Raw genomic sequence first — 25,843 nt, 5'->3', positions numbered from 1 at the left:
TTTCTCGAGTTAATAAACACAACTGATCTTATTAGGTTCTTCAAATCATTATGGCTGCGGTACAAACACTTTCTCTTTAATATAACAAATTGGAAAGACATTTTTCACATCCATTTATATGCATAAACCAACAACAATATCTCAAGTGAATTAACTTTAGGGTGTCACAATTATAATGTCAAAGCAAGACCTCCTCCAGTAGGTGTGTGGTTAAGAGACGAGCCATGCGGAAGCTTATGAGCCTGTAACAATTCGGTCTAACAAGGGTGGAGAGTATTTGCTATGACTGGAATGCTCGAATAAGGAGCATCTCCTGACAAGCTTTTAGGATGAGACTAGACATTTTTGAGTTGGCTTTAAATAGGATTTATTGGACCACATGCGCATGTTGTAGCTTAAGTTTCGTATTAATTCTAGAGTTTTGACCTTACCTAACTCTAGTTTAGAACATCAGGTTTAGGGAAATGAGGATAATGATCGTGACTAAGCACTTTCGTGCGAATAAGGTCTTTTCTTGTGCTCGAATGACCGAGTCAATTAAGAAGGAAATTCTTTCCCGCACTCTCTTTCACGATAGATCTAAAGTGATTCGAACCTTTATATAAATATACACACACGGGCTGCAAAGAGAAATTAGTTTATGGGGGTGAGTTCATATTCTAAATTTAGTCTGGACCATTGAAAAGGGTGGCTCCCATGTGGGTTCTCCAAACCTGACAATCCCGATTCAATTTTAAGTAATATATGTACTAGCCACGTAAAATACTTGCTTGGGGTACATGTGCTATTCTCTAAAATCGTATGTTGACTTATTTTTTCAAAATTTTTTTTTATTGGAGCATGAACCCACTACATCAACGATCAGATCATGCGAGTCACCAAGTCTTTCTGACTAAATTAAAAAATAAGAATTTATGTTATGTCTATTATGCTACGTAAAATGGTCAGTGTTTACGTCAACAATTTTCAATCAATCTAAGTCATTCGATGCCAGCCAAAATGAAAGGAGAAAAAATGTCACGCCCCGAACCCTGAGCGTGTGTCCATTCCTCTTTGGTCAATAATATTTTGTGATTTCTCAAAACGAGTCGCCGACTCTTTTCGTTTTATTGCACATGCGAAAGCGAAAATAAATCCCCTAACAGTAATCATCTTGGGATAGAAAAGCAGGATAATAAATTCATAAACAAAACACACATTTATATACGCATTGAGTCATGTACAAGGTCTATGACCAAAATACTACAAAGACTAGTTTTCTAAAAAGAAGCGGTCATAACTGACCTATACTTCAAATCACCTTCTCTCGACTCCAGTTCCTCCACTCAACTATCTTGAAAAATTGGCCAACGATGGGGTGAAATATAAATCTTAGTGAGTTCACGCTCTAAACCCCAATTAGGAGGGAAATACTTCCATAGGTGTCCTAACCACTCATTCACACAGTTATAGGGACTTACCTCGTCTTAGATCCACCCTACAGGTCAATACAGTTTATATCTCAAGCAGTCACAAAAGTATGAGCAGTAAATAAGCTCCAATAACTGGAACACTACACTTAATTCTCAAATCAGCATATGGGTCCTGATTATAGGGTCAAATCGTTATGACACGTCCCATACCATGTCACACTATTTTGTCCCATAATTCGACACGTTCAACTCAATTTATCTTGCATTCATAGTTTGATCTCGGCATATAGCACATCCTACTCTCAGTTTGGTGGTCTTTTGGCATAGCCAGGCATCGTCTTATTCCATTAAACTTGGCACGTCTTCATTAGACGACTTTCTCGAAGGAGCATAGGGTCCAGAATCTATTGTGACCAGCTTCCTGTTACCCCGTAACAACCTGGGACAGGTTCTCTTAATCAACACACGATTACTCAATTATGGCCCAGGGTATCGTGCATTGCACTAAAATACCTAAATTACAATGGTGAACCTGGCCTTTTTCTTCGTATTAGAAATACATAGTAAAATAGTTGTGTGTGGATACACGGTCAACTTGAACCAGAAAAATTGATATCTCTCAATTTAAAATCTCACTATTTTATATAGTATATAAAACTATTTTTAGTGTCAAAACGTCACCCAAGATTTTCTAAATAAATATTGGAAATTCATAAATTATGGAATTAAACACTTAAATTTACAATCAACACGAAATTTCGATCACTGGCTATCCTGGTCTAATTTTCAGAAAAATAATTAATAATTAATTAATTTTTAAACTTAATTAAATAATTCAATTTGAATTCTAAAAATACCAACATGGGCCAAAATCCTTAAATTAAACACCGAAACGGGCCCGGAAAATTCCCGAACCCTTCTAGCTAGGCCTCACTTAATCTAATCTAGCCACCTAACAGGCATAATTGCATAATTAAATCGCTAATTTAATCTAACTAACCACCTAATTCCTAATTAAATTGAACTAAACACCTCTTAAACGGCATTAGCCTACTAAGAAGAGTTTAATGCATAAACTCATCGGTTTATTGCGGAAACCGGTTCACCACGACAATGGCGTGATAGCGGCCGAAACTCAAGTTTGCAGTGGCGACAATGGGCTTGGACCGGGCCTAAAATTGGCCCAATAAATCTCAGCCCATATTGAGATTTGTTATTGATTTGGGCTGGACTTCAAATGGACTGAATAGGCCTTGAATAGGCTGGACCCAAGGCTGAAAAACTGAACTGGGCTTGCTGCAGCTCGGCTTCAAGTGGGCCGAAATTCACTGGGCTGAACTCCACTGGCTTGTGAGCTGAAGAAAAGACCGAACTGGGCTGGAAATTCACGGCTGATCTTGCTTGGGCTGTTGGGCTGAATTTTCCTTAAGTTGAGGTGGACTGCGGGATCAACGCCAGCTGGAGAAGATGGACGCCGAAGGAGCTGCTCGGTGGACAAGCTTCGATGGCGTCAGATGGGAGAGCAGCTTCGGTGGAATCGTGGGCGGTGAAGCAGCAAATTGGAGAAGAACGAGCTGCAGGCGTGAAGACCGAAGGGGATGGCCTGCTTCGGTGCTGCTGGACGCGTGGGCCTTGGGTCTTCGGTGGGCTTGGAGGAAGATGGGCTTCAACGTGGCAGCTGGCGGTCGCTGAGTGTGGCAATTGACTCGGCAAGAAGGCAAGGATGGTGGGGGTGAGTGGCTTCGGTGGCGTGAGGAGAGAGGGCAGATGGGAATTCGGTGGGGGAAAAGGCTTCGGTTGCAGAGGATAAATGGAGATGAAGACGCAGGGGGAAAGAATAAAAACGGGAGCAGCAACGTGAAGGAAGAGAGGATTGACGTGGAAGGAGTTGCACCAAAAGAAATGAAAAATGAGTGGCGACGGTGGGAAGCAGCTGGCTTGCTCGACCAGGGGATTGGAACAAAGAAAAAGGGAAAACAAAGTCCACAAATTCTCCACTTAATTAATGGCTCGTCCCCCTATTTCTTTCTTGCAAATTAAATCCATAAAGAGCTCAAATTAATACCAAAAATACGGCTTCCAAAATGGCATACGAATTTCACTATATACACTTCAATTTCCTCTCCGATTTCTCCATTTGAGGCCCAATTTCGTTGAAAAAAATCTTATATAATTTTCTGCCAGTCTCCAACACCCAAAGGCTCAGCTTGGAAGTCCAAATTTTCTTCAACTTAGCTCATCCGAATTTCCGTTATTTTTCCGTAACATCCGAATCAATTTTCCGTAAAAATCCCGAAATCTTCGAAAATTCTTTGGAAGATGAGTTGATATTCCTAAAATGAATCGTGATACAACATAACTTTCAATTTATGAAATCGGGTTCAAATTCGCAAATAATTTCAATCCGACACGATTTTAGCGTGACCTAATCTACCGGGTAACTTTTAGGAACTTTTGTTGCAATTGACTCATGATCGATTTATCTCGCGTCACAATGTACATCTTCAACTCATTAGCGACTTTGGTTGTTGTGAAAATCTCGAGATTTCAAATACGCATACACCGGTATTTAAATGACAGAAAAATCGGTTTAGTACCATTCGACAGGAATTTTCCAATTAGGTGAAATCACCCACACACTAATCACATATCTCATCAAATCGACCTATCTCCAATCTCTAATCGATTTTTGACGGTGTCATAATGACCATTGCAGATTAACACGGTCAAGCAATTGATTCCTGGTCGAATTCTCAAATCCATTGCATTTAGATTCCTTAATTACTTCCCTGAGATAGTTCGGTTATCTCGTGAGTGATCAAAGAAGTAAAGAATAGCGTAATGGCACGTTGACGAAAAGGCCCAATTTATTTAATCGAAAACAAAATCCGAAAATTCAGGCCGTCACAAAAAAATTAATAGAAAAAGAAAGAAAACAAAAATTATAAAAAAAAATATTCAAAATTTTGTTAAAATATTATTTAAAAATATTCACGTTAGCACTAATCATACTACGTAGAACGGCTGACATTTACGTCAGTGATTTCCAACCTACGTTAGCCAAATGAACTAAATTAGTATTAATGTGAAAATATTTAAGACTAAATTGATTCCATTGAAAAGTTTATAACTGAATTGATACTAACGTATTATGTTTAGTACTTTTTTTAGTATTTTTCCCTTAAGAGTTTACTAGACAAAAGAAGGAACACTTGAACAAGTAGTGAGCAAGATGGATGACCGAACTAGGACCGCCCGAATTGGACCAAACTAGCGGATTGTGGACAATTCTAAGGAGTTGTGCTCCAGTTCTCAATTCTAGGATGAGAACCGAACTGCTCGAATTGGATCAATATATATATGTCAATTTCTTAAAGAGCAGCACTGTGAAGTTAAGAGTGTAAACTCAAACCCTAGTCAATAATCTCGTCTTAGCTTGCGCAGCTCCGGAGGTGCCTCGTTCTTCATTCTTCACAGACTAAGTCACAGTCGTGCCTAGCTGCCTCCGCCTCTCTCTCTCTCTCTCTCTCGCTTCTCACGCCTCGTCTCTTTCCCTCTCGTCCCTCTCGTTCTACTCTCAAATGGCAGCGCGGCGGCACCTTCTCTTGCCTAAGTCACATCCCTTTCGCTCGAGCTTCACGCCTCCCTCTCGCGGTATCGTCTCGACTCTCGCCGCCTTTCTTGCTCTGTTTCTTGCATCTCGATCCTCATCAAGGTAATGATCTGTATTTTGCCCTCTTTTGTGTCGCGTTTTCCGTGTCTCGCGGTTCATTTACACGAGACTTTTGCTTGATTCTAGGTCTAGTTGTGTTCTCTGAAGGCAAAAGTCTCTGAATCGTCCAATCACTTCAACCTATATTAAGATAGAAGAAAGAATATTGCCGGATGCGTGCGGTTTGGGGTCTGATTTGCCCGTGACTCAGTCATCTCAAGCCGATTGTGAGAACGGCGCCTTGAGTTCGTGGTGTGATCGGGCAAAGGCTGGGAATAAATGGAGCAAGCGATCAGCTCCATTGGACCGCTTGGGAACTGAATCGATTCTAGAAACTGAAAACCAATCCCTTTAATCTGGTTCTCGGTTACTAGGTGGGATCAAACTGAATTGGAAATTAATCCTCCTAACTTCCTAACTTCTAACTTGAACTGCCTCTAAATGGTAAAAAACATATACAATTTAAAAATAATATTACAATTAATTGGGAAAAAAAATGCCACTGGGAGAAACGAAGTACTAGGCAACCCAATACGTTGACAAAAGATTCTTAGTATTCACAGAATTGGATTTATGCAATGTACAATCAGCGAGGAAACAATTCAGAAATTGATACATCATTGACTGAATGAATTGCTTCCTTGGGCAAGCACTTGCCATCCTCATCTTCATCCTCGGTAATTGAAAATGCAGGCTTCTTGGGGAAGTTCACAGCTGAGGATTCATTCTTGAGCATTGAATAGACTTCCAACATGGATGGCCTGTCCCCAGGCTTCTCTTGCACGCATAGAAGAGCCACTTGCATGCATCTCAAGAACTTACAGGATGATGAAGAGTCATCCAAAGACAGGTCAATGAACTCCATGCATTTATCGTCTTTCCACTGCTCATATGCCTGAAATTAAGAACGCCAGTTGGTTAAAAGTCAAAATCCATGTTCCTAAAATTGAGCCCAGAAAATTTTGGAATCACAAATAATCTCTACTTACATAATCGAGAAGATTCAGATTTTCATTCAGGCCATAGTAACATGAGGTCCTTCTACCACTGATGATTTGCAACAGTAGTACCCCAAAGCTGTAGACGTCGTACTTCATCGAGTATATGCCCTTCCTCACATATTCTGGCGGAACATACCCACTGTACACAAGAACAAAAATTGGTTTTAAGAAGCAGACTTTTACCAGAAGAATACCTATGAGGTAAAACTAGGAGGACATAGTTAGCTCTCTTACTACGTCCCAACAATTCGGCTGGTATTTGCTTCAATGTCATCCTTCTTGAATATTCTCGCCAAACCAAAATCTGATATCTTGGGGTTCATTTCATCATCCAATAGAACATTGCTGGCTTTCAAGTCTCGATGAATTATTGTGAAATTCGAGTATTCTTGGAGATAAAGAAGCCCCTGTGTAATGCCTTCTATGATATGAACACGTTTCACCCAATCCAGCGAATATTTCCTTATTGGATCTGCATCATCAAAACCTAAAGACTATCAGATCCGGAAGCGAAATTAGAACATTGCAAACCATTGTGTACCCCAAATGCTAAAAGGGGTCTAGCTGCCCTAGCCATTGTAGCGGAACTGGGTACCCATCTAAGCCTCTTGGAGTATCACACTAGATGTCACTTAAAAACACCCAGGTTTTGCTCAATGAATATTAAGAAGCAAGGAAGATGTCAAACCAAATAGGTAGAAGTCCAAGCTCTTATTTGGCATGTACTCATAGATCAGCATCTTTTCTTCCCTGTTGGTACAAAATCCAATAAGGCGAACGAGGTTGACATGTTGCAGGCTGGCGGTGAGCGTAACTTCGTTCTTGAACTCCTCGAGCCCTTGGTTCGAAGTTTTCGAAAGTCTCTTCACTGCAATGTACTGTCCTTTCGGCAACTTGCCCTGAGCAACAGGTACGCTGATGGTCAGAACAGGGCAACTGACTTCCACTTGAACATGGTAGACTAACAAAAAATTTTTCAGTGTTTATGCTGGAAGACAGCGTTTTGTCTATGACATAAGTCACATAACCCCAAGGAACATTAATGAAAAACAAAACTTGAGCAGAAGGCATCCAAGTCCAACCTCCTATAATGAAACTTACAAGCTTGCATCCATCATTAAGAAGACCTACGCTGCATCTCTAAATATCTCAAGCTTTCTGCTTTTAGAGGCATGTAGCTTCAATGATTGAAACTGCGAGTATAAACATACCAACTGGCAGCTGCTACAGAGAAAGCCGGCATACCTATGCTTAACATATGAAAAGATTTGCTCTCTCATAGTACGGGTAGCAAGTTCCCATTACCATTTTTTTTTTTTTTTTTGGTCGAAAAGTTCCCATTACCTTCACTTTCTCAATTATAAATCAGACTATAAATGAGAAGGACCACATATTCTTGAGCGTAAAAAAATAAGAAAAACATTTGGGGGTGAGTTATTTTCCATGCTTGCATTATGCAACAACGAACGCATGTTATAGAGCAAAAAAGGACCAAATCTGGCCCTCAATCGTGGTTCGTTCTCCCAACACGTACTTCATGGGATTTGCAATGAAACAGAAAATAATAATCTTTAGCTTAAGAATGGCCTCATATATTTTACCTTGTAAACAGGTCCAAATCCACCCTCTCCAAGCTTATTTTCACTTGAGAAGTCATCAGTTGCTGCTTTGAGGGTAGCATAACCAAATGTTCGCAGACTACGAGTACAACTCTGAAGACTTTCACCTTTACACACCATAGTCTTTAATCGGCTACTAAATCCTTTTATTCCACCTGAAATACCTGCGAACCAACATCAAGAAAATGTGTCTAGAACTTTAATTCTTCCTAAGTCAATGTTCCTGATTCCCACAAAATTACAGTAATCCTCCAGTAAAGTATAGAAAACGTACCTTTTGATTTCAATGTTCTCCTCTGTAAGTAGCATATCGGACCAAATACAAGGAGAACAATTACAGCAATCGAAATAAGCATAACAAGCCAGAACCATCGCCTGTGTTGCTGATCTTCACTGGCCTCTTGAGCTGACAAGGCAATTAAGTCTTTGAATTACTTTTAGTTCTACATTTTCAATGCAATAATTTTTAAAACCTTCAGAAATTCCTGTGAGGTACTTAATCCTAACCTGTCCGAGAAAGGACCCAGTTCTGATCATTGCCGACCTGAAACACATTGTAACCAAGGAGCCCCTTTTCCTTGGCATAAGTTACTTTGGCTCGGATGGCCTCCAGACCATCGAAATTGATCCATACCGATCCCTTTCTGAAAAGATTCACCACATATGTACCATTATAAACAGGACTGGCACCATAACCGAAATCTCGGATATAAGATTTTATAGCCTTGTATCCAAATGACCCATCCGTCGTCACAGCAGGCCCCACTGCTGGATAGCCAATGGCATCGGCGCTCGAATCCTCGAGCTGCCAAGCATAGCCATGGTAGGGCAAGCCCAGAACCAGCTTTCTTGCGGGAAATCCTCTAGTCAGCAACCAAGTAATGCAGAAGTCTGTGTTGTTCTGGCTTGCTGGGTCAAATAAAGCTGCGTGAGGGAGAGCAAATCTTTCCCTGGTGGGGAGATGGTAATCATACGCACTTAGGTGAACCCAGTCCAAATTTCTCCGAATTGAGTCAATTGGGTAACTCACGGAGTTAAAAATGGGTTGACTATACACAGCCATTACTAGCAGCAACTGAGGTTTCCCAGATTTTCTTGATTCGGCATCTACTCCATCTCTCCACTCCCGCAAAAGGGCACTCAAATTGGTCACGTTAATGCTCCTACTGCGCAAGACCCCACAGAGATCAACCCCACTGAACCCATAAAGCCTTGCCTTTTCTATGGTAGACTCGATAAAGGACCTTCTTGAAGAAGACTCACTGAGCATCGAAACGAAAGCTGAAGGATCCTCTCGGCCTGCCCACGCTGCTGCCCACACTGATAGCAGAGTGGTGATCGAAGGATTCTTGCGTTTCACGGTGCTCGTGAAGGTGGTGAAGAATTGCTCGGTGGAGGAGTTGACGGAGAGCTGATAGGTCGAAGAGTCGATGTAAGCAAAAGCGCATATGAGGTGAGAGAACAAAGAGGAATCGATGTCCGAGATCGGGATTTCGCTGCCGGCGTAGAAGTAACCGGACTTGACCCACGTTTGTGCCTCCGAAGATGGGCGGAGACAGAGGAAAAGATGATGAGACAGGCGATTTTGCCTTCGCCCGCCATGAGAGGCGGCTCGGAACAGAATGTGAAAGCGGAAGTGGGTGGCTTGAGATTACGGGAGGAGGAAGAAGACCGCTCTTCTGGGGCCTTTGATCGGGTTTACGTAGGAAGCTAGAACTCGAGTCCAAAGTGTCATTGCTTCTTCAGACAGTACGTAGGAAACAGGAACTCGAGTGTCGTCGCTTCTACAGCCAGATCAATGTACGAGGACGGTTGATTCCTCGACCGTTGTTTGGTCAAGGTTCACTTTCGGCGAATTCTTGCAACGTGGCGCATGGAGAGACGACTCATTTTTTGCGGGATGCCATCGCTACGCTATCTTGAGTCTACTGGTGCCTTCCGCCCGGGTCGTGGTCGTGGCCGTGGACTTTTCATTTTGGGAAAGGTAAAAAGCTAAAAAAAAATAATAATAATCTTAAATTATATGCAGACATATTTAGTTTAATTTTTTTTCTATGACACCAAAAATCTCAAATTATAAATTTGTGATACATTTACCTTTTTCCAAAATTCTGTCAATAAAACCATTAAAAACTACCTATAGAGACGTCAAAAAATAAACATTAATGGTGCCTATCTTAAGGGTAAGTGGTTCTAAATTCCATACAAATTCAACCTGAAATCTAAAACCTACTGGTTGTGTATTTTTTTAGAATCTAGAACATACTTTATATACCCAAAAATTTGGAATCTACCATGTTACAGGTTAAAATCAATTCTAGAGTCTGCTTAGATTCCACCTATATTATCAATTAAACAATTATAGTGAATTATCATCTTTAATAACCATTACTTACTACTACAATTTACTGCAATAACTTATATTTAGACACTCGAAAAAAGTCAAATACTAAAAAAGAAAAAATCTCAATCATAAAATGAAAACTCATATAGTAGTTCCAAATTATACACCTATTATCGAACATTATAGGATATCGCAGGATCGCGCAAAGACATAAATCAAGAAAAACACAAAAAATTGTTCCAAGTTCTAGGTTTCAAGTTTCGCTAATTGAGAACTTGGAACCTACCTTTCAAAATGAGATATTTAATTTTTACAACTCGAAACCTACCCTACATATTTTAGATCCTGAAACCTGAACCCACCAGTCTAATTCTTAGGTTTCAGGTTTTACTTTGAAACCATGCTCACTCCTAGTCCACATGACTTAAGTAAAATTAAAATCACGTTATTTTGGCTGAAAATTCATTTAACAAAATATTGACAAATGATAAATATGTCTCAGTTAAAATAGTTTAGGGTTTTTTATGTTAAAAAAATGGTTTGGATTAAATATGTCATGTCGAGTATAATTTAAATTTTTATGGCTTTTTCCCTTTTGGGAATGAATGTGATTGACCAAATATACGGGTCATGTATCACCGCATCCAACCGATGATCAGGCCTATCTTGTTATGCATCTCTATACGCGTTCTTTTCATTGCTTTTCCCCGTTTACATTTTAATAACATTCTAACTCATTCCTTTCAGATCCTTTTACTCTATTGGTTATTGAAATCCATTATTTTCCTTTGCATTCTTAATGTGTTTATGTGCTGACTATCAAACCCATGTTAATGTTAGATTGTATAAATCCATTGGATCTTGCTTTAGCTCATCCAATAAGGGTACGTTTGATAACATTTTTGTTTTCGGAAATAATTTGTATTTAGAAATAGTTTTTCTATTTTTATTCTCTGAATTCTTAATATAAAAATGCTTTTGGTAACTGAATTTTTTTCTCAAAATAGAAAACAAACATAAATGTGTTTGGTACAACCCTAAAAATTTATATTCTCAATTTTATTCATTTAATTATAAAAATGTTCGTGGAGACCTAAAAATTCATGTTTAAATAAAATTAGACTTTTGTAAGAATTTAATAGACCAAAATATTCTAAAGTGCTCTCAGAAAATCTAACATAATGGTGAGTCAAAGATGAATGGTTGGAAATGACAACAAAGAGTCTCGCTTGTTTATAATTCATAATGCGAGGATGTTGGTAGTAAATCTTTGGGCATTATAATAAAAAGTGCATATACCTTTTAAACTTTTTAACTATAAGAAGAAGAGCCAACGTTGCTTGATAAAATGGACAATGGCGGAACAATTGAGGATGGAAGTGATCTTTGGTGTGCTTATTTGCACAAACTCATCAAATCTTCAAGCAAATGACATCAAAAATTCGTGGAGCATAGACTATTTGATTGCTATAACACAAGACAAATTGTAATGCAAAACACTTGTTCAAAGCCATATAATTTTCTATTAAAACAAAATTGTAGATGATCTTAAAGGATGTCTCCAATGGAATCTTAAAAGAAGAATACTGGAGTCACCAAACTTTCATGACCTAGTATTGTCTCTAAAAGAAAGCGGTATTGAAAAATCCATATAGTAAAGCCTAAAAGCTTATTCAATTTTGAATCCAATTTTCATCAAAAGATTCACATTTTTTTTATATGTTAAACTAATTCTAAACTAGAATTAACACTATAATCTAGTAAAACTACTCAAAATTTGATTTCTACTTTTTTTCCTAAATCTCAGAATTGTTGTATATTTTATTTTTTATTCCAAAAATGGGGACTTGGATTTGGTTAGGAGGCGGACCTTGTGTTGATTGTGTAAAAGACGAACATTAGGTTACGATGAGCTTATCTTTTTTAAATGGCCATATTTCTCTTTTTGTTCTGGGAACAAAGATGTAGGTTTTTTTTTTTTTTATAATTCTAGTTTTGTTCCAAATCTATTCCCTAGCTACTAATTTGTTTCGGATAATGGAAAAATTAGTTGACATTATCAAATGGATTTCTATTCTTTTTTTGTTCCAGTTTTCTAGGGAACAAAAGAACAAAAAACAAGAAAATAAGATGGTTACCAAACATGGCCTAAGAATAGATTTTATAGTGAGATGCAATACTATAAATCCATCACATTATTGGAGCAAGCTTCCGATTAACATTAGTAAATAATGTCTCCTCTAACGTCATCGAGGTCACCACGAACTTGAAGCTGTAATACCAAGTTGAAATTGGAGAAAGGACAATTATGTCATGCTTCTATCCTTGTGGAATTGGGGTGTGACGCCAACCTCCTAAGATGAAACTTACAAGCTCTCATACATCATTAAGAAGACCTACGCTGCATTAAGGGCCTGCTTGTTTGTGTTTTTTTTTTTTTTTTGTTCCTCGAAACACAAATTATGTTCTTTGGTTCCAGGGAATAAAAAAAGAACATAAACACGTTTGTTTATACTTTTGTTCCGGAGAACAAAACATCTATTTTTTGTTCCCAGGAACGGGTTTGGAACGGAAAAGAAGAAACAAGAAAAACTTGTTTCTTGTTTCCGAGAAAGCACTTCCGAGAAATAATTTTTCTCTTCTATTTTCCTTCTATTTCTTTTCTTCTTCTTTTTCTTTGGTCGGTCGTCGATTTCGGCCATGGTCGGTGGCTTGGCGAGGGTCGCAACTCTAGCGACCGGCCGTCGAGGGCCGGCAACCATGCCGGAGCATCGCGGGCCCCCAATGAGGCCGACCTCACGCCAGCCGGTGAGCCTTGCCGTGGCTGGGCGAGGCTGTTGGCCCTAGTCAATTGGTCGCTAGCCATGGCCAAGGCTGGCAACCGGCTAAAAGGAAGAAAAAATAAAAAAGGAAAAAATAAAATAAAATAATTAAAAAATTAAAAGAAATGAAAAAAATTATACAAATTTACCAAACGTATTTCTATTCTTTTTATATAATAAAAATTATACAAGTTTACCATTACATCATTGGATCTTGCTTTAGTTCCTCCGCTAAGAGTACATTTTACTGTGAGATGGGATGCCATAAATCCTTCACATTAGTGGACCAAACTTCGATTAACACGAGTAAATAATGTCTCCTCTGACGTCGTCTAGGTCACCACGAAATTGAAGCTTGCAACAACAGGTTGAAAATTGAAGGAGACTAGAATTAGATTGATAAATTTGATCCGCTAATCGGGAAAAGTTTTGACATTTTTCTTTAGTCAGAGCATGCAGGGAGGAAACAGGCAAGGATGGATACGACGAAGTGGAACCAAATCTCTGACATCTTTGAAAATAAATATCAGTTTGACCATTTGTTGACGTGATAGGCTTTTTGCTTCCCCAATGCAAACTGCCTCTTCGTGCAAAATGATCTAATCAATATAAGATTGAATAAAACGGGGTCGGACTTGACTTATATATAAGTGTGTGTGTGCGTTATTTAAAAAGTCAAACATCCAGATCCATTTATTCTCCCTTGGACATAGAGAGCTTAGCAAGATTTTCCTTTCCTTCACACTCTTGTACTTCAGTACATTGGGAAAAAAAAAAAAAAAAAAAACATTGTTCCTCAAATGACTAAGTCTATTCTGATATTAACTATGGTGAATTGCAATATCTCTAAAAAGAATCTCCTTCCATCTTAGATGAACATGCAGTGTAAATTTGATTTAAACACAGGGATTTTTTTTTTTTTAAGGAGTTATGGACTTGATAAGATGATGTTTGAAAGACATTTACTATACTATATGTAGCTAGGCTTCGGGTTAAACTTGGGAAATAGAATGTATACTACAAAATTTCCAAAATGTCCTAAATCTATTAAATTTTTGCTGACTCAATCATAAATCTTTCAATTTTCTCAATTAAATCATAAATAATTTTACGTTTTGCCAATTGAGTCAATTCAATCATTTTTTTGCTAGAAATTGTTGACATGAAAGTTGACCTTCTTACTTGTCATGATGCGCCGACATGGACAAATTTTAATAATTTTTAGGTTTTTTTTTTCTCTTTTCTCTTCTTCTTTTTTATTTTTAAATTCTTTCTCTTTCCATTTTCCCCTTTGTCAACCACCATCAGGCCTCGTTGATGGCTGGGTTGACAATTGCTAGTGGAGGGGAAAAGAAAATTAAAAAAATAGAAAAAGGAAGAGATAAGTAGGAAAAAAAATATAAGAAGAAAAGAAGGAGAAGAGTAGAATAGAGAAAAAATAAAAAATAAAATTAGTAAATAATTTGATAAAATATTAAAATATTATTAAAAATTGTCAATATCGTATGAATCATGTCACATACAATGGTCGGTATCCACATCAGCAATTGCCAAATAAAATTAACCAAATTGATTCAAGTGGTAAAACATAAAAAAAAATTGAAGACTTAAGTAATAAAATTGAACGGTTTATAATTGAATTGACAAAAGTATAATAAGTTTGAAATTTTTTGGATAATTTTTCCATGATTGATGCTATGTAACATAAATCTCATAAATTTACTTGCTCGAGAGAGAACCCAATTGTCATCACCAGCCACATGTCACGCAAAGTAACCTTTAAGTCCTCTTCCCTTGGAGTACGCGACGTTGGTAGAGATAGTTTGTGTAATATCGTAATTGATCCATGTCATCCCAACATAGCAATAGGCAAACACCACCATAGAGTTGTACACCATGGTAGCGCCATTTTGGGATATGTATGTTGTGATTTGATTGTACATGATATTTCCGTTGGAGGATATCGCCGACCTGGTGACAGGCGCGAAGTAGCTGTGATCGTTGGCATCTGTGAGGGCAAATGCACGCCCGTAGAAGGGGAAGCCGAACACAATCTGCTCTACCGGCATGCTGGCTTGAATCCACACACTCACCCCGTCGCCACGATAGATCTAACTAATTTGAACCTTTATATAAATATAGACACACATATGGGCTGCAAAGAGAAATTAGTTTGCGGGGGTGAGTTCATATTCTAATTTCAGTGTGGACCATTAAAAAGGGCGGTCCCATGTGGGTTCTCCAAATCTAACAATCCCGATTCAATTTTAAGTAATATATGTACTAGTCACGTAAAGTACTTGCTTGGGCTACATGTGGCATTTTCTAGAATCGTAAGTTGACTTTATATTTTAAAAACTCTTTTTAACAGAGCACGAACCCACTCTATCCCAACGACCGGATGAGAGTCACCTCATTCCAACTAAATTTTCAAAAAAAAAAAAAGTTCATGTTAGTATTTATCGTGTTGCGTAAAAAATGCGAAAAATAATCGGTATCCACGTCAACAATTTTTCACTAATTTAAGCCATCCAACGGCTCACGAGTTTGTTGGCCCTTGTTGGCCAAAATGAAAGGCGAAAAAAGAAAAATAATAATAGAAAAAGAAAAAGAAAAACAAAAATCATAAAAAAAAATTTCGAAAAGTTGTTAAAATATTATTTAAAAATATTTTCATCAAGCTTTGGTCATGCCACATAAAATGACTGACGTTCATATCAACAATTTTTTACCTAAGTTAGGTGAATGAACTAACTTTGTATTAATGTAAAAAATTTTAAAATTAAATTGATCAAATTAAAAAGTTTATGATCGAATTGATATTAATGTAATAAGTTTATGACTTTATATTATATATATATATATATATATATATATATATATATTTCTCTTAATAGGGTACAAAACAAAAGAAGGAACATTTGAGCTAGGATTGAGCAAGATGGACCAAACAAACTAGGACCGCCTAGATTGGATCGAACTAACTAATTTCGGGTGGTTCTAGGCAGCATTGATCCAGTTCTTGGTTCCAATTTTATGGAACTATTGATTTTTATTTGGTTTATGATTCCATGGTGGGAACAAAAACGCCTGGATTGGACCAATTTATATATATATATATATATATTCAATTTCTTAAAGAATGGTACGGTGAAGTTAAGAGTGTAATCTCAAAACCTAATCAATAATCCCATCTAAGCTCACGTAGCTTACGAGATGCCTCATTCTTCAGTCCTTTCCTCTCAAATGGCGGCGCGACGACGCCTTCTCTCACCTTGGTCGTGTTGAACGAGTCAATGTTTCTAGTTTGTTTTTTATATGTTAATAGTCTATTAAGCCACTTCTATTATGTGGATTGGTTGTTGTACGTGTGAAGTTAGTGGGGTGTGGTGGTTATTTGTTTTTGTAAAGCCTATATAAAGGCTATGGCGTCAGTTTTTTTATGTGTGTGGTTCTGCAGACGGTTCCTCTGTTTTTGTGTATATCAATATCTTCTCTATTCTCCTCTGTTTTTAACGCTGCTCTTGTGCATATCTGCAAATCAACATCTCCTTTGTTTTTTAACATTGGTATCAGAGCTGAGGTTAGGAAGAAAAGTGTGTGTTTGAGTGCTGTAAAAAGGTGAGAACCAAAAGAGAGTTTTATTGTAGCAAGTACTTTCGTTTGTAGCAATCAAAGGAGAGTATTGTAGCAGGTTATTTTCATTTGTAGCAGCAGCAGGTTGCTTTTGTGGTGGTTCTGTTTTGCAGTAGTAGTAATGGCCTCAGAAACATTTGTACAACCTGCTATTCCACACTTTGATGGTCACTATAATTATTGGAGCATGCTAATGGAGAATTTTTTCAAGTCCAAGGAGTATTGGGATGTTGTTTCTTTGGGAGTTGCCGAACTTGATGAAGGAGTTGTGTTAACGGCAGCGCAAAGAATGGCTTTGGATGCATTAAAATTGAAGGATCTCAAGGCCAAAAACAATCTTTTCCAAGTAATTGACAGATCTATTTTGGAGACAATTCTTTGCAAGGATACTTCCAAGGAAATATGGGATTCCATGAAGAAAAAGTATCAAGGCTCAGCAAGAGCAAAGAGGTAGTAGCTTCAAATGCTTCGTTCGGAGTTTGAATTGCTACGAATGAAGTCGGAAGAGACAATCATAAATTTCTTCTCTCGGACAATGGCAATAGTTAATAAGATGTGATTTATGGCGACAAGATGGAGGATGTCATCATCGTTGAAAAGATTATTCGATCTTTGACACCAAAGTTCGACTTTATTGTTTGTTCCATAGAAGAAGCCAAGGACATTGAAGAACTTTCCATTGATGAGTTGCAAGGATCCTTGTTACTTCATGAACAAAAACTCCTACAACAAGAGACGGAAGAGCAAGTTTTGAAGGTCTCAACTGGAGATCATTCTTCATCAATAGCAAGGGTGAACAAAGGAAGAGGCAGAGGAAGGAAGAACAACGATCGTAGCAACTTCAGCTTTGATCAAAAGTCTGAAAGCTATTCCTATCATGATTTCCAAGGGAGAGGAAGAGGTCGTGGAGGACGACATTCAACTGGTTTTAGGCCAAGGTCAGCAGACAAATCCAAAGTGGACTGTTTTAGATGCCACAGGTATGGGCATTACAAATCTGAATGTCGAACTAATTTGAATAAACAAAGAATTGAAAAACTAACTTTGCTGAAAAAGAAGAAGAAATATCTCTTTTAATGGTGTGCCATGAGAAGGAAGAAACTCAATCAAACATGTGGTATCTCGACATTGGTTATAGCAATCACATGTGTGGAGACAAGAAAATGTTTTTTGATCTAGACGAAACGTACAAAAACACCATAAAGTTTGGTGATAATTCCATTGTGTCAGTGATGGGGAAAGGAACAGTGGCAATTAATCCAAAAGGGACTTTGGTACAAACTATCTCAAATGTATTGTATGTCCCTGAATTGAAGACTAATTTGTTAAGTTTTGGTCAACTACAAGAGAAGGGATATGAAATCTCTATTAAAGGTGGGATTTGCAGAATCCAAGATGAGAAGGTTTAATTGCCAAGTCAAAATGACGGGCAATTGGATGTTTCCATTGTATCTCCACAACACTACAAATTCATGTTTCTCTGCAAGATTGAAGGAGGAAGCTTGGTTATGGCATTTTCGCTATGGGCATCTTAATTTCGGTGGGTTGCAAACACTATATAAAAAAGAGATGGTGGAGGGTCTTCCTCAAATCTCTGCTCCTTTGGAAATTTGTGAAGATTGTGTTGTTAGCAAGCAACATCATGCTCAATTTCCACAAAGAAAATCGTGGAGAGCAAAAAGTCCGTTGGCGTTGGTTCATTCAGATATTTGCGAACCAATATCTCCAATTTCCAATGGAGGTAAACAGTATATCATTACCTTCATCGATGATTTTAGCCGGAAGATTTGGGTGTATTTTTTGCAAGAAAAATCTAAAGCTTTTGCAGCTTTTAAGAACTTCAAAGCACTTGTTGAAAAGGATGGAGGAAATCAAATAAAGATCCTTCGCACGGATCATGGTGGAGAGTATAACTCACTTGAGTTTATAGATTTTTGTGTGAAACATGGCATCAAGAGACAACTTACAGCAGCCTATACACCATAACAAAATGGCATATGTGAGAGGAAGAATTGTACCATTATGAATATGGTGCGAAGTCTATTGAGGGGAAGTGGAATTCCAAAAAGTTTCTGGCCTGAAGCAGTCAATTGGAGCATTCATATTTTAAATAAAAGTCCCACTCTAGCTGTTCAAAATATGACACCGGAAGAAGCATGGAGCAATTGAAGACCTGCAGTAGATCACTTTAGGATTTTTGGGTGTATTGCCTACGCCCATGTTCCTGACCAAAAGAGGAAGAAGCTAGATGACAAGGGAGTCAAATGTGTTTTTCTTGGCATAAGTGATCAATCAAAAGCCTATAAACTTTATGAGCCTATGACCAAGAAAATCATTATCGATTGTGATGTGATTTTTGATGAAGAACAAACTTGGCCGTGGGGTGAGCAAGGTGTTGGTAAGCAAATTCCAACGAATTTTGAAGATGAAAATGAGCTGGTGCAGCAATCCACAACAACCCAAATCGCCAGGCAAGTGTCCAAGTACAAAAGTTCATGATTCTGCGGAACTCAAGATCGGCCTCATCGTGTTCGACAAAGGCCTGCATGGATGAGTGATTATGAAGTAACATGAGTTGATCAATATGAAGATCCACTTATCCATTTTGCTTTGTTTTCATATTGTGATCCAACAACTTTTGATGAAACAGTATGAAAAGAAAATTGGAGGATAGCAATGGATGAAGAAATTGCAGCTGCTATTGAGAGGAATAACACTTGGGAGTTAACGAGATCTTCCAAAATAACACAAAACAATCGGAGTCAAGTGGGTGTACAAGACAAAATTGAACAAGAATGGTGAAGTTGATAAGTATAAGGCGCGCTTGGTGGCGAAAGGCTACAAGCAAGAATTTGGAGTGGATTACAAAGAAGTATTTGCACCTATAGCAAGACTTGACACAATCAGATTGGTAATTGCATTAGCAGCGCAGAATTCATGGCCTATCTTCCAATTGGATGTGAAGTCAACTTTCTTGTGTGGTGATCTTCAAGAAAAGGTATTTGTTGATCAACCTTCTGGTTATGTGAAGCTCGGTAGTGAACATAAAGTTTATAAATTAAAAAAGGCACTATATGGGTTAAAACAAGCTCCCCGAGCTTGGTATAGTTGCATTGATGCCTATTTCCTGAAGAAAGGTTTTAGAAAATTTTCATATGAGCATACACTCTTTATTAAAATTGGTGATGGTGGAAAGTTTCTTCTTGTATGCTTATATGTGGATGATCTTATTTTTACTGGGAGTGATAGTGCCATGTTTGACAAATTCAAGGAGTCTATGATGGATGAATTTGAGATGACTGATCTTGGATTGATGCATTATTTTTTGGGCATAGAAGTAATTCAATCTGCAGCTGGAATCTTTATGTCTCAAAAGAAGTATGTTCAAGAGATTTTGGACAGGTTTCAAATGAATAATTGTAACATTGTGACTACTCCAACTGAAGTTGGATTGAAGCTCTTGAAAGATCCTAATGGAAGCAAAGTGGATAGCACTCTCTACAAGCAAATTGTTGAAGTCTAATGTATTTGACAGGGACAAGACCAGATATCATATATGCTGTGAGCCTTATAAGCAGGTATATGGAGCAACGAACAGAGTTACATTTACAAGCTGTAAAAAGGATTTTTCGCTATTTGCAAGGAACTAAAAATTTTGGGCTGTTCTATAAAAGGGAGAAAAGTCAGATTTGTTTAAGTTTACAGATAGCGATTATGTTGGAGATGTTGATGATAGAAGAAGTACTTCAGGGTATGTATTCATGCTTGGTTCAAGGGCGGTTTCATGGTCTTCAAAGAAGCAATCAATTGTTACTTTATCAACAACTGAAGCAGAATTTGTTGCTACAACTTCATGTGCTTGTCAAGCCATATAGTTACGGAATGTTCTTGGAGAGCTTCAGTTCAAACAACAAAAAGCAACTATAATCTATTGTGACAACAGCTCAGCTATCAAACTATCCAAAAATCCAGTTCTACATGGGAGGAGCAAGCATATAGATGTGAAGTACCACTTCTTAAGAGATCTTACAAAGGATGAAGTAGTTGAGCTAGTTTTCTGTAGAAGTGAAGATCAAGTGGCTAATATATTCACCAAGCCCCTAAAGTTGTCCATGTTTCAGAAGCTGAGAAAGCTCCTTGGTGTACGTTTGTCAGATATTCCAAATTAAGAGAATGTCATTTAAACTATTGTTTGCAACATTAGTTTAAGGGAGAGAATGTTGAACAAGTCAATGTTTCTGGTTTGTTTTTTATATGTTAATAGTTTATTAAGCCACTTCTGTTATGTGGATTGGTTGTTGTATGTGTGAAGTTAGTGGGGTGTGGTGGTTATTTGTTTTTGTAAAGCCTATATAAAGGCTATGGCGTCAGTTTTTTTATGTGTGAGGTTCTGCAAACGGTTCCTTTGTTTTTGTGTATATCAGTATCTCTTCTGTTCTCCTCTGTTTTTAACGCTGCTCTTGTGCATATCTGCAAATCAGCATCTCCTCTGTTTTTTAACAGGTCACATCCCTTTGCTCAAGCTTGACGCCACCCTCTCGCGGTATCATCTCAACTCTCGCCTCCTCTCTTGCTCTGTTTCTTCCATCTCGGTTCTCATCAAGGTAATGATCTGTATTTTGCCCTTTTTTCGTATTACATTACCCGTGTCTCGCCGTTCATTTTCACGAGACTTGCTAGATTCTAGGTCTAGTTGTGTGCTGTGTAGGCAAAAGTCTCCGAATCGTCCCATCACTTAAACCTATATTAAGATGGAAGAAAGAACATTGCCGGATTTTTGTGGTTTGGGGTCTGATTTGCCCATGACTCTCAAGTCTTTTCAAGCCGATTGTGAGAACGACGCCTTGAGTTCATGGTATGATCAAGCAAAGGCTGGGAATAAACAGAGCAGGCGACCAGTTTCATCAGACCATCCAGGAACTGAACCGGACTGGTCAGTCCAGTCCCCAATTCTAAAAACTAGAAACCAATCCCTCTAGTCCAACTCTCGGTACCTAGGTGGAATTGAACCGGATTAGGTATCGATCATTACTAACTTGAACTGCCTCTAAATGATTAAAAATATATATATACACACATGTCAAAAAATATTACAATTAATTGGGGAAAAAAATGCCACTGGCACATACGAATTGCTAGGCAACCAAATAAGTTAACAAAAGAATCTCTATATGGTATTAGTATTCACAACACAGGATACATGCAATGTACAATCAGCGAGGAAACAATTCAGAAATTGATGCATCATTGACTGAATGAACTGCTTCCTTAAGCAAGCACTTGCCATCCTCATCTTCATCCTTGTTAATTGAAAATGCAGGCTTCTTGGGGAAGTTCACGGCTGAAGATTCATTCTTGAGCATTGAATAGACTTCCAACATGGATGGCCTGTCCCCAGGCTTCTCTTGCATAGAAGAGCCACTTGCATGCATCTCAAGAGCTTACAGGATGATGAACAGTCATCCAAAGACGGGTCAATGAACTCCATGCATTTATCGTCTTTCCACTGCTCATATGCCTGAAATTAAGAACGTCAGTTGGTTAAAAGTCAAAATTCATGTTCCTAAAATTGAGCCCAGAAAATTTTGGAATCACAAATAATCTCTACTTACATAATCAAGAAGATTCAGATTTTCATTCAGGCCGTAGTAACATGAGGTCCTTCTACCACTGATGATTTGCAACAGCAGTACCCCAAAGCTGTAGATGTCGTACTTCATCGAGTATATACCCTTCCTCACATATTCTGGCGGAACATACCCACTGTATGCAATAACAAAAATTGGTTTTAAGCAGCAGGCTTTTAGCAGAAGAATACCTATGAGGTAACACTAGGAGGGCTAGTTAGCTCTCTTACGACGTCCCGACAATTCGGTTGGTATTTGCTTCAATGTCATCCTTCTTGAATATTGTCGCCAAACCAAAATCTGATATCTTGGGATTCATTTCATCATCCAGAAGAACATTGCTGGCTTTCAAGTCTCGCTGAATTATTGTGAAATTCGAGTATTCTTAGAGATAAAGAAGCCCTGTGTAATGCCTTCTATGATATGAACACGTTTCACCCAATCCAGTGAATATTTCCTTATTGGATCTGCATCATCAAAACCTAAAGACTATCAGAACAGGAAGCGAAATTAGAGCATTGCATACCATTGCGTAGCCCAAATGCTTAAAAGGGTCCACCTGCCCTAGCCCTTGTAGTGGAACTGAGGACCCATCTAAGCTTTTTGGAGTATCACACTATATGTCACTTAAAAAAAACCCAGGTTTTGATCAATGACTATCGTAAGAAGCATGAAAGATGTCGAACCAAATAGGTAGAAGTCCAAGCTCTTATTTGGCATGTACTCATAGATCAGCATCTTTTCTTCCCTGTTGGTACAAAATCCAATAAGGCGAACGGGGTTGACATGTTGCAGGCTGGCAGTGAGCATAACTTCGTTCTTGAACTCCTTGAGCCCTTGGTGTGAAGTTTTCGAAAGTCTCTTCACTGCAATGTACTGTCCTTTGGGCAACTTGCCCTGAGCAACAGGTACGCTGATGGTCAGAACAGGCAACTGACTTCCACTTGAACATGGTAGACTAACAAAACTTTTCACTGTTTATGCTGGAAGCCAGTCTTTTGTCTATGACATATGTCACATACCCCAAGGAACATAAATGAGAAACAAAACTTGAGCAGAAGGCATCCAAGTCCAACCTCCTATGATGAAACTTACAAGCTCGCATCCATAATTAAGAAGACCTACGCTGCATCACTAAAAATCTCAAGCTTATTGTGTTGTGTTGTGTTGTGATGCCAGTTCTTTATACTTTTAGTGGCATGTAGCTTCAATAAGATATACTCACTGGCTCATTCCAACTAAATGATTGAAATTACAAGTATAAATCAACCAGCTGGCAGCTGCTACAGAGAAAGCCGGCATACCTATGTTTAACATATGAAAAGATTTGCTCTCATAGTAAGGGTAGCAAGTTCCCGTTAACTTTTTTTTTTTTTGGTTGAAAAGTTCCCATTATATTCACTTTCTCAATTATAAATCAGACTATACATGAGAAGGACCACATATTCTTGAGCACAAGAAATAAGAAAAATATTTGGGAGCGAGTTATTTTCCTTGCTCACATTATACAACAACAAACGCATGTTATAGAGCAAAAAGGACCAAATCTGGCCCTCAATCGTGGTTCGTTCTCCCAACACGTACTTCATGGATTTGCAATGAAACAGAAAATAATAATCTTTAGCTTAAGAATGGCCTCATATATTTTACCTTGTAAACAGGTCCAAATCCACCCTCTCCAAGCTTATTTTCACTTGAGAAGTCATCAGTTGCTGCTTTGAGGGTAGCATAACCAAATGTTCGCAGACTAGGACTACCACTCTCAAGACTTTCACCTTTACACACCATTGTCTTTAATCGGCTACTAAATCCTTTTATTACACCCAAAATACCTGCAAACCAACATCAAGAAAATGTGTCTAGAACTTTAATTCTTCCTAAGTCAATGTTCCTGATTCCCACAAAATTACAGTAATCCTCCTTTTAAGTTTAGAAAACGTACCTTTTGATTCCAATGTTCTCTGTAAGTGGCATATCAGGCCAAATATAAGGAGAACAATTACAGCAATGGAAATAAGCATAACAAGCCAGAACCATCGCCTGTGTTGCTGATCTTCACTGGCCTCTTGAGCTGACAAGGCAATTAAGTCCTTGAATTACTTTTAGTTCTACATTTTCAATGCAATAATTTTTTAAAACCTTCAGAAATTCCTGTGAGGTACTTAATCCTAACCTGTCCGAGAAACGACCCAGTTCTGATCATTGCCAACCTGAAACACAATGTAACCAAGGAGCCCCTTTTCCTTGGCATAAGTTGCTTTGGCTCGGATGGCCTCCACACCATCGAAATTGATCCATACCGATCCCTTTCTGAAAAGATTCACCACATATGTACCATTATAAACAGGACTGGCTCCATAACCGAAATCTCGGATATAAGATTTTATAGCCCTGTATCCAAATGACCCATCCGCCGTCACAGCAGGCTCCACTGCTGGATGGCCAATGGCATCGGCGCTCAAATCCTCGAGCTGCCAAGCATAGCCATGGTAGGGCAAGCCCAGAACCAGCTTTCTTGCGGGAAATCCTCTAGTCAGCAACGAGGTGATGCAGAAGTCTGTGTTGTTCTGGCTTGCTGGGTCAAATAAAGCTGCGTGAGGGAGCGCAAATCTTTCCTTGGTGGGGAGATGGTAATCATACGCAATTAGGTGAACCCAGTCCAAATTTCTCTGAATTGAGTCAAGTGGGTAACTCACGGAGTTAAAAATGGGTTGACAATACACAGCCATTACTAGCAGCAACGGAGGCTTCCCAGATTTTCTTGATTCGTCATCTACAGCATCTCTCCACTCCCGCGAAAGGGCACTCAAGTTGGTCATGTTAATGCTCCTACTGGGCAGGACCCCACAGAGATCAACCCCACTGAACCCATAAAGCCTTGCCTTTCCTATAGTAGATTCGATAAAAGGACCTTCTTGAAAAGACTCACCGAGCATCGAAACGAAAGCTGAAGGATCCTCTCGGCCTGCCCACGCTGCTGCCCACACTGATAACAGCGTGGTGATCGAAGGTTCTTGCGTTTCACGGTGCTCGTGAAGGTGGAAGAATTGCTCAGTGGAGGAGTTGACGGAGAGCTGATAGGTCGAAGAGTCGACGTAAGCAAAAGCGCATATGAGGTGAGAGAACAAAGAGGAATCGATGTCCGAGATCGGGATTTCGCTGCCGGCGTAGAAGTAACCGGACTTGACCCACGTTTGTGCCTCCGAAGATGGGCGGAGACAGAGGAAAACGATGAAGAGACGTGCGATTTTGCCTTCGCCCGCCATGAGAGGCGGCTCGGACCAGTACGTAGGAAACAAGAACTCGAGTGTCGTCGCTTCTACAGCCAGATCAGCGTACGACGACGGTTGATTCCTCAACTGTTGTTTGGTCAAGGTTCGCTTTCAGCGAGACCTTGCAACGTGGCCGGGCATATAGAGACAAAGTCATTTTTGGACTATTGAAAATGATGGATCCCGTGCCACGTGGGTTCTCCAAATCTTACGAATCTTGCTTCAATTTTAAGAAGTATATGCACTAGCCACATAATATACTTGCTTGGGCTAAATGCGGTATTCTCTTAGATTCGATGGCTCAAATCATCTAATCCATTATCTAATGTTTACATAATTAGGCAAATCGTATGTTGACTTTATCCTTTGAAGGCCTCAATAGCAACCTCCTCAAAGAA

General features: G+C 38.7%; 3 protein-coding genes across 3 annotated transcripts; all 3 read right to left on the bottom strand.

Moving 5' to 3' along the window:
* Positions 1 to 5,680: 5,680 nt before the first annotated feature.
* LOC104436121 lies at positions 5,681 to 9,392 on the bottom strand (the record flags this gene model as incomplete). Its single annotated transcript, XM_039308662.1, has 7 exons — positions 5,681 to 6,019; positions 6,114 to 6,264; positions 6,360 to 6,597; positions 6,814 to 7,086; positions 7,699 to 7,908; positions 8,019 to 8,150; positions 8,252 to 9,392. Coding segments are annotated over 7 exons (2,454 nt in total), but the record flags the coding sequence as incomplete, so codon positions are not given.
* A 12,367-nt stretch (positions 9,393 to 21,759) lies between these two features.
* LOC120291384 (putative cysteine-rich receptor-like protein kinase 35) lies at positions 21,760 to 22,492 on the bottom strand. The gene is made up of 4 exons (XM_039308659.1): positions 22,404 to 22,492; positions 22,159 to 22,309; positions 21,992 to 22,064; positions 21,760 to 21,887 (listed from the first exon to the last, which is right to left on the bottom strand). Exons 1-4 carry the CDS (start codon positions 22,490 to 22,492, stop codon positions 21,760 to 21,762), a joined length of 441 nt encoding a protein of 146 aa, XP_039164593.1.
* LOC120291383 (class V chitinase-like) lies at positions 21,956 to 25,439 on the bottom strand. The gene is made up of 7 exons (XM_039308658.1): positions 24,347 to 25,439; positions 24,116 to 24,244; positions 23,824 to 24,005; positions 22,860 to 23,070; positions 22,404 to 22,640; positions 22,159 to 22,309; positions 21,956 to 22,064 (listed from the first exon to the last, which is right to left on the bottom strand). Exons 1-5 carry the CDS (start codon positions 25,437 to 25,439, stop codon positions 22,537 to 22,539), a joined length of 1,719 nt encoding a protein of 572 aa, XP_039164592.1. The 3' UTR covers positions 21,956 to 22,064; positions 22,159 to 22,309; positions 22,404 to 22,536.
* Between the last annotated feature and the right edge of the window lie 404 nt (positions 25,440 to 25,843).

The sequence above is a fragment of the Eucalyptus grandis genome, chromosome 3, assembly GCF_016545825.1.
Source record: "Eucalyptus grandis isolate ANBG69807.140 chromosome 3, ASM1654582v1, whole genome shotgun sequence".
Classification (NCBI taxonomy): domain Eukaryota; kingdom Viridiplantae; phylum Streptophyta; class Magnoliopsida; order Myrtales; family Myrtaceae; genus Eucalyptus; species Eucalyptus grandis.
This window is presented reverse-complemented; position numbering and strand designations above follow the sequence as displayed.

Bases quoted from the DNA above. Each gene is read 5' to 3' on its own strand.
- LOC120291383 (XM_039308658.1), bottom strand. From the start codon at position 25,439: ATGGCGGGCGAAGGCAAAATCGCACGTCTCTTCATCGTTTTCCTCTGT. The intron at 24,245-24,346 runs GTTAGGATTAAG...TTGCCTTGTCAG, and splicing joins CTGGGTCGTTTCTCGGACAG to CTCAAGAGGCCAGTGAAGAT. The intron at 22,641-22,859 runs GTTCGACATCTT...TTGATGATGCAG, and splicing joins CTTGGACTTCTACCTATTTG to ATCCAATAAGGAAATATTCA.
- LOC120291384 (XM_039308659.1), bottom strand. From the start codon at position 22,492: ATGAATCCCAAGATATCAGATTTTGGTTTGGCGACAATATTCAAGAAG. The intron at 22,310-22,403 runs GTAAGAGAGCTA...TATTGCATACAG, and splicing joins AACCGAATTGTCGGGACGTC to TGGGTATGTTCCGCCAGAAT. The intron at 22,065-22,158 runs GTAAGTAGAGAT...TCTTAATTTCAG, and splicing joins ATCTGAATCTTCTTGATTAT to GCATATGAGCAGTGGAAAGA.